Source organism: Citrus sinensis, chromosome 5, assembly GCF_022201045.2.
Source record: "Citrus sinensis cultivar Valencia sweet orange chromosome 5, DVS_A1.0, whole genome shotgun sequence".
NCBI classification, from domain to species: domain Eukaryota; kingdom Viridiplantae; phylum Streptophyta; class Magnoliopsida; order Sapindales; family Rutaceae; genus Citrus; species Citrus sinensis.
Window position 1 is genome coordinate 15,789,189 of NC_068560.1, and position 9,306 is coordinate 15,798,494.

The 9,306-nt window shown below is 27.3% G+C and overlaps 2 protein-coding genes across 2 annotated transcripts; both read left to right on the plus strand.

Moving 5' to 3' along the window:
* The first annotated feature begins 5,541 nt into the window (after positions 1 to 5,541).
* LOC112497619 (receptor-like protein 43) lies at positions 5,542 to 7,637 on the plus strand. The gene is made up of 4 exons (XM_052441122.1): positions 5,542 to 5,824; positions 6,002 to 6,094; positions 6,506 to 6,670; positions 6,928 to 7,637. The coding sequence occupies exons 1-4, from the start codon at positions 5,542 to 5,544 to the stop codon at positions 7,635 to 7,637; spliced, it is 1,251 nt and encodes a 416-aa protein (XP_052297082.1).
* A 30-nt stretch (positions 7,638 to 7,667) lies between these two features.
* LOC127902274 (receptor-like protein 9DC3) lies at positions 7,668 to 8,261 on the plus strand. The gene has a single exon (XM_052441123.1). It carries the CDS (start codon positions 7,668 to 7,670, stop codon positions 8,259 to 8,261), a length of 594 nt encoding a protein of 197 aa, XP_052297083.1.
* The last annotated feature ends 1,045 nt before the right edge of the window (positions 8,262 to 9,306 follow it).

Below are 9,306 nucleotides of genomic sequence, written 5' to 3' on the forward strand. Positions count from 1 at the left end.
AATGAAATAGAACTTGTAAATTGACATTAAGTGTGAAATGAAGCAAAAAATATGTAAATCACACATAAAACTAGTAAATTGATAGAAAAATTTGTAAATTAATGTTGGAGTTGTAAATTAAAAGAAGAACTTGTAAACAAAACAAAAACCTAGAAAAATGACATAGAACTTGTAAATTGACATTAACTGTGAAATGAAGCAAAAAATATGTAAATCACACATAAAACTAGTAAATTGATGGAAAAATTGGTAAATTAATGTTGGAGTTGTAAATTGAAAGAAGAACTTATAAACAAAACAAAAACTTAGAAAAATGACATAGAACTTGTAAATTTACATTAAGTGTGAAATAAAATAAAAAATGTGTAAATCACACAAAAAACTAGTAAATTGATAGAAAAATGAGTAAACTAATGTTGGAGTTGTAAATTGTAAGAAGAACTTGTAAACAAAATAAAAACTTAGAAAAATGACATAGAACTTGTAAATTTACATTAAGTGTGAAATAAAATAAAAAATGTGTAAATCACACATAAAACTAGTAAATTAATGTTGGAGTTGTAAATTCAAAGAAGAACTTGTAAACAAAACAAAAACATAGAAAAATTACATAGAACTTGTAAATTGACATTTAGTGTGAAATAAAACAAAAAAAAGTGTAAATCACACATAAAATTAGTAAATTGATGGAAAAATGAGTAAATTAATGTTGGAGTTGCAAATTGTAAGAAGAACTTCTAAACAAAACAAAAACTTAGAAAAATGACATAGAACGACTAAATTTACATTAAGGGTAAAATAAAACAAAAAATGTGTAACTCACACATAAAAATTATAAATTGATGGAAAAATGAGTAAATTAATGTTGGAGTTGCAAATTGTAAGAAGAACTTGTAAACAAAACAAAAACTTAGAAAAATGACATAGAACTTGTAAATTTCCATTAAGTGTGAAATAAAACAAAAAATGTGTAAATCACACATAAAACTAGTAAATTAATGTTGGAGTTGTAAATTGAAAGAAGAACCTGTAAACAAAATAAAAACTTAGAAAAATGACATAAAACTTGTAAATTGACATTAAGTGTGAAGTAAAACAAAAAATATGTAAGTCACACATAAAACTAGTAAATTAATTGAAAAATTGGTAAATTAATGTTAGAGTTGTAAATTATAAGAAGAACTTGTAAACAAAAAAAAAACTTAGAAAAATGACATAGAAGTTGTAAATTTACATTAAGTGTGAAATAAAACAAAAAATATGTAAATCACACATAAAACTAGTAAATTGATGGAAAAATGAGTAAATTAACGTTGGAGTTATAAATTATAAGAAGCACTTGTAAACAAAACAAAAACTTAGAAAAATGACATAGAACTTGTAAATTGACATTAAGTGTGAAATGAAACAAAAAATATGTAAATCACACATAAAACTAGTAAATTAATGGAAAAATTGGTAAATTAATGTTGGAGTTGTAAATTGAAAGAAAAATTGTAAACAAAACAAAAACTTAGAAAAATGACATAGAACTTGTAAATTTACATTAAGTGTGAAATAAAACAAGAAATTTTAAATCACACATAAAAATAGTAAATTGATGGAAAAATGAGTAAATTAATGTTGGAGTTGTAAATTGTAAGAAGAACTTGTAAACAAAAAAAAACTTAGAAAAATGACATAAAACTTGTAAATTGACATTAAGTGTGAAATAAAACAAAAAATATGTAAATCACACATAAAAATAGTAAATTGATGGAAAAATTGGTAAATTAATGTTGGAGTTGTAAATTGAAAGAAGAACTTGTAAACAAAACAAAAACTTAGAAAAATGACATAGTACTTGTAAATTTACATTAAGTGTGAAATAAAACAAAAAATGTGTAAATCACTCATAAAACTAGTAAATTAATGTTGGAGTTGTAAATTGTAAGAATACCTTGTAAACAAAACAAAAACTTAGAAAAATGACATAGAACTTGTAAATTGACATTAAGTGTGAAATGAAGCAAAAAATATGTAAATCACACTTAAAACTAGTAAATTGATGGAAAAATTGGTAAATTAATGTTGGAGTTGTAAATTGAAAGCAGAACTTGTAAACAAAACAAAAACTTAGAAAAATGACATAGTACTTGTAAATTTACATTAAGTGTGAAATAAAAAAAAATGTGTAAATCACTCATAAAACTAGTAAATTAATGTTGGAGTTGTAAATTGTAAGAATACCTTGTAAACAAAACAAAAACTTAGAAAAATGACATAGAACTTGTAAATTGACATTAAGTGTGGAATGAAGCAAAAAATATGTAAACCACACTTAAAACTAGTAAATTGATGGAAAAATTGGTAAATTAATGTTGGAGTTGTAAATTGAAAGCAGAACCTGTAAACAAAACAAAAACTTAGAAAAATGACATAGAACTTGTAAATTTACATTAAGTGTGAAATAAAACAAAAAATATGTAAATCACACATAAAACTAGTAAATTTATGGGAAAATGAGTAAATTAATGTTGGAGTTGTAAATTGTAAGAAGAACTTGTAAACAAAACAAAAACTTAGAAAAATGACATAGAACTTTTAAATTTACATTAAGTGTGAAATAAAACAAAAAATGTGTAAATCACACATAAAACTAGTAAATTGATGGAAAAATGAGTAAATTAATGTTGGAGTTGTAAATTATAAGAAGCACTTGTAAACAAAACAAAATTTAGAAAAATGACATAGAACTTGTAAATTGACATTAAGTGTGAAAAGAAACAAAAAATATGTAAATCACACATAAAAATAGTAAATTGATGGAAAAATTGGTAAATTAATGTTGGAGTTGTAAATTGAAAGAAGAGCTTGTAAACAAAACAAAAACTTAGAAAAATGACATAGTACTTGTAAATTTACATTAAGTGTGAAATAAAACAAAAAATGTGTAAATCACTCATAAAACTAGTAAATTAATGTTGGAGTTGTAAATTGTAAGAATACCTTGTAAACAAAACAAAAACTTAGAAAAATGACATAGAACTTGTAAATTGACATTAAGTGTGAAATGAAGCAAAAAATATGTAAATCACACTTAAAACTAGTAAATTGATGGAAAAATTGGTAAATTAATGTTGGAGTTGTAAATTGAAAGCAGAACTTGTAAACAAAACAAAAACTTAGAAAAATGACATAGTACTTGTAAATTTACATTAAGTGTGAAATAAAAAAAAATGTGTAAATCACTCATAAAACTAGTAAATTAATGTTGGAGTTGTAAATTGTAAGAATACCTTGTAAACAAAACAAAAACTTAGAAAAATGACATAGAACTTGTAAATTGACATTAAGTGTGGAATGAAGCAAAAAATATGTAAACCACACTTAAAACTAGTAAATTGATGGAAAAATTGGTAAATTAATGTTGGAGTTGTAAATTGAAAGCAGAACCTGTAAACAAAACAAAAACTTAGAAAAATGACATAGAACTTGTAAATTGACATTAAGTGTGAAAAGAAACAAAAAATATGTAAATCACACATAAAAATAGTAAATTGATGGAAAAATTGGTAAATTAATGTTGGAGTTGTAAATTGAAAGAAGAGCTTCTAAACAAAACAAAAACTTAGAAAAATGACATAGTACTTGTAAATTTACATTAAGTGTGAAATAAAACAAAAAATGTGTAAATCACTCATAAAACTAGTAAATTGATGGGAAAATGAGTAAATTAATGTTGGAGTTGTAAATTATAAGAAGCACTTGTAAACAAAACAAAATTTAGAAAAATGACATAGAACTTGTAAATTGACATTAAGTGTGAAAAGAAACAAAAAATATGTAAATCACACATAAAAATAGTAAATTGATGGAAAAATTGGTAAATTAATGTTGGAGTTGTAAATTGAAAGAAGAGCCTGTAAACAAAACAAAAACTTAGAAAAATGACATAGTACTTGTAAATTTACATTAAGTGTGAAATAAAACAAAAAATGTGTAAATCACTCATAAAACTAGTAAATTAATGTTGGAGTTGTAAATTGTAAGAATACCTTATAAACAAAACAAAAACTTAGAAAAATGACATAGAACTTGTAAATTGACATTAAGTGTGAAATGAAGAAAAAAATATGTAAATCACACTTAAAACTAGTAAATTGATGGAAAAATTGGTAAATTAATGTTGGAGTTGTAAATTGAAAGCAGAACTTGTAAACAAAACAAAAACTTAGAAAAATGACATAGTACTTGTAAATTTACATTAAGTGTGAAATAAAACAAAAAATATGTAAATCACACATAAAACTAGTAAATTTATGGGAAAATGAGTAAATTAATGTTGGAGTTGTAAGTTGTAAGAAGAACTTGTAAACAAAATAAAAACTTAGAAAAATGACATAGAACTTTTAAATTTACATTAAGTGTGAAATAAAACAAAAAATGTGTAAATCACACATAAAACTAGTAAATTGATGGAAAAATGAGTAAATTAATGTTGGAGTTGTAAATTATAAGAAGCACTTGTAAACAAAACAAAATTTAGAAAAATGACATAGAACTTGTAAATTGACATTAAGTGTGAAATGAAACAAAAAATATGTAAATCACACATAAAACTAGTAAATTGATAGAAAAATGAGTAAATTAATGTTGGAGTTGTAATTTGTAAGAAGAACTTGTAAATAAAACAAAAACATAGAAAAATGACATAGAACTTGTAAATTGACATTAAGTGTGAAATGAAACAAAAAATATGTAAATCACACATAAAACTAGTAAATTGATAGAAAAATGAGTAAATTAATGTTGGAGTTGTAATTTGTAAGAAGAACTTGTAAACAAAACAAAAACTTAGAAAAATGACATAGAACTTGTAAATTGACATTAAGTGTGAAATGAAACAAAAAATATGTAAATCACACGTAAAACTAGTAAATTGATGGAAAAATGAATAAATTAATGTAGGAGTTGTAAATTGTAAGAAGAACTTGTAAACAAAACAAAATTTAGAAAAATGACATAGAACTTGTAAATTGACATTAAGTGTGAAATGAAACAAAAAATATGTAAATCACACATAAAACTAGTAAATTGATAGAAAAATGAGTAAATTAATGTTGGAGTTGTAATTTGTAAGAAGAACTTGTAAATAAAACAAAAACATAGAAAAATGACATAGAACTTGTAAATTGACATTAAGTGTGAAATGAAACAAAAAATATGTAAATCACACATAAAACTAGTAAATTGATAGAAAAATGAGTAAATTAATGTTGGAGTTGTAATTTGTAAGAAGAACTTGTAAACAAAACAAAAACTTAGAAAAATGACATAGAACTTGTAAATTGACATTAAGTGTGAAATGAAACAAAAAATATGTAAATCACACGTAAAACTAGTAAATTGATGGAAAAATGAATAAATTAATGTAGGAGTTGTAAATTGTAAGAAGAACTTGTAAACAAAACAAAAACTTAGAAAAATGACATAGAACTTGTAAATTTACATTAAGTGTGAAATAAAGCAAAAAATGTGTAAATCACACATTCCGATGTTATGAGGTTATCATACTTGAACCTCTCTGGAACTTCTTTATCTGGTCAAATACCTTCAGAAATTCTAAAGCTCTCCAACTTGGTGTCCCTTGATTTATCAGTAAATGATGTTCCTGGTAGTAGAGTTGAACTCCAGAAGCCCAGTTTCGAAAATTTAGTCGAGAAGTTAAGTAATCTAAAAACACTTGACCTTTGTGATGTTTCTATTGATTCAATGATACCTCATAACATCGGAAATCTATCTTCTTTGACGTTTGTTTCTCTTCGAAACTATGAATTGCAAGGTAATTAAATTTTATATATTTTCTCCTTAATTAATATACATGCATGTTATTGTTAAATATATATATTTTACTCGAAAATTGTCAATTGCAATGTTAAATTCATTAGTAAAAATTATTATTATTTTTTATTTTCCACTTAAGCAATGTGTTCTTTTTTTTTTTTTTTACTAATTTCAGGAAGAATTCCTTCTTCGATCGGTAATCTATCAAAGCTCCTTCATTTAGACATTTCACTAAATGAATTACAGGGTGAGCTGCCTATTTCTGTTGGTAATCTTCATTCATAGAAAGAACTAGATCTCTCTGCAAATTTTTTGTCGAGTGAGTGGCCTATTTCCATTGGAAATCTTAGTTCTTTGTAAGAACTTGACCTTTCACAAAATAGATATTTTGGTGAGTTGCCTATTTCCATAGGAAATCTTGGTTCTTTGAAAGAACTTGACCTTTCACAAAATGGATTTTTTGGCGAGTTGCCTACTTCCATTCGAAATCTTTTTTCTTTGGAAAAACTCGACCTTTCATTTAATAAATTTTTGGGTGAGTTTCCTTGGTCGACTGGAAATTTTAGTTCTTTGAAGCTATTAGATCTGAGGTCATGTGGTTTTTGGGGTAAAGTTCCACATTCAATTGGTAATTTCACCCGGCTACAATTTTTGTATCTTGGATTTAATAATTTTTCAGGTGACTTACTTGGTTCCATTGGAAATCTTAGGTCATTGGAAGCAATATATATGTCTGAGTGTAATTTTTCAGGTCAAATTACATCTTCACTTCGGAATCTCACCGAACTTCTTGTCCTTGACATGGCTCAAAATTCTTATGGAGGAACGATAGAGTTGGTTTTAGGTCTCTCATTAAATAGGTTGCCAGTGCTCACCAAAGCCACTTCTAATACCACTTCACAGAAAATTCAATATATAGGACTGCGTTCATGCAATCTTACGAAATTTCCACATTTCTTGGAAAACCAACGTGATATGGTGGTCCTGGACCTTTCTGACAATAGAATTGAGGGAAAAGTACCCAAATGGTTGTTAGACCCCAATATGCATAATCTCAATGCCTTGAACCTTTCGCATAACTTGTTAACCGGGTTTGATCAGCATCTATTCTTCTTCCGGGGAATAACGGTGATTTGGTAACTTTTGATCTTAGCTCTAATAATTTACAAGGACCACTCCCAGTTCCACCCCCCGGAACCGTTAACTATCTAGCTTTTAGCAGTAGCTTAACAGGGGAAATTCCATCGTGGATATGCAATTTGAATATACTTGAAAGCCTTGTTTTGTCTCACAATAACTTAAGTGGCTTGCTTCCTCAGTGTTTAGGCAATTTCAGCAATGAACTTTCAGTGCTCGACTTGCAGGGGAACAACTTCTCTGGGACCATCCCAAATACATTCACTAAAGAAAGTAGATTAGGCGTGATGGATTTAAGCCATAATCTGTTTCAAGGAAGAATTCCAAGATCATTGATCAACTGTTCAAAGTTGGAATTTCTTGGTCTTGGGAACAACCAGATTAGTGACACTTTTCCCTCTTGGTTAGGAAGTCTGCCAAAATTGAATGTCGTCATCCTACGATCCAACATATTTTATGGCATTATAGAAGAACCCAGAACTGGTTGTGGATTTTCTAAATTCCGCATTATTGACCTATCTGACAACAGATTTACTGGAAAGCTTCCATCAAAGAGTTTCCTGTGTTGGAATGCCATGAAAATTGTCAATGCAAGTGAGGTAAGATATCTGCAAGATGTGCTTTGTCTGTATGGACAATTGTCCAATGATATACTTAGCACTTATGACTACTGATCATTGACAATGAACAGCAAAGGGCGAATGATGACATATAACAAGATTCCAGATATCCTCGCGAGCATTATTCTCTCAAACAATAGTTTTGATGGGGCGATTTCAGCATCGATTGAGAATTTAAAGGGACTTCAACTTCTAAACCTCCAGAACAATAACCTCCAAGGCCATATTCCATCATGTTTGGGCAATCTAACAAATTTGGAATCATTGGATCTCTCAAATAACAAGTTTTCAGGACGGATTCCTCAACAACTGGTTCAGCTCACATTTCTCGAATTCTTCAATGTCTCGGACAATTACCTTACAGGGCTTATACCACAAGGAAAGCAATTTGCTACATTTGACAACACTTCTTTGGACCGCAACTCAGGATTTTGTGGAAGGCCTTTGTCCAAAGAATGTGAGAGTGGTGAACCTCCAACAATTGAAGATCATACTGAAAGGTCGGAGGAGTCTCTGTTTTCAGGCGCATCTGATGAAAATCATTCTGATTGGCTATGCGGGCGGACTTGTGGCAGGATTGGTTCTCGGGTTCAACTTCAACACGGGAATTATCGGATGGATTCTGGAGAAGTTGGGAACGCAGCAAAAGGCAACAAGGAGGAGGAGGAGGATACGTAGAAACTGAATGCAATTATAATGTTGTTGTGATTTTCGTTTCTAATTCTATCATTTTAATGTTGATGGTTTTTTTTTATTAAAAGGATCCTTACATTTCTCCTTAAAAAAATAAATGTAAACTGGTTTATTATATATTAAAAACTGGTTTATGGTTTTGTCGCCTTTCAAATTTAAATCACTACTAGGTATGAATAAAAAAATAATAGTGCTTGGTAATTAACATAGGGGTAAAAGCTTGTTTAGTCCCTATATTATGAGGTTAGTGTCCATTTAGTCCCTGTATTTTTAAAAACACCTCAAAATGTCCCTGCTACTAAATATTGACACTTATGCCATTATTTTTTATTATTTTTAACTTATTTTTACAATATTACATTTTTACAATAATGTTTCTTTTTTGGATATTAATAAAAAATTAAATTATCAAATTAAACTCAAAAATAAAATAAAAACAAAAAAGGTATATATTAATTTTTGTGGAAGCTCACGTATGTCTAAAAAATTAATATCGTAAAAAATTACATTATCAATTTTTTAGAAAAATTAATATTTTAACTCAAGAGTGTGTTTCACAAAAATTAATATATATTTTTTATTTTATTTTATTTTTTGGTGTTAAACTGGTAATTTATTTTTTTATTTTTAATAATGTCTAAAAAAATTATTATAATAGGGTTATTTTTTTTCTTTTTAATAATGTCTAAAAAATTATTATAATAGGGCAATATTATAAAAATAAGTTAAAAGGAACAAAAGATAATGGCAAAAGTGTCAATAATTTAATGGTAGGGATGATTTGAGGTATTTTTAAAAATATAGGGACTAAACGGACACTAACTTCAAAATATAGGGACTAAACGAGCTTTTACCCTTAACATAGTATTAATTGATAATAGTGAGGGATTAGGTTCTACTTCTACCATTAAAAAAATTATAATAATAATAATTTTGACAACAAAAGTAAAGCTAACAAAGGTTTTTATGCAACAACTATGAGTTCGAATCATCTTTAACTTTGGTTGACTTAAAACGGTGCCCCTGCATC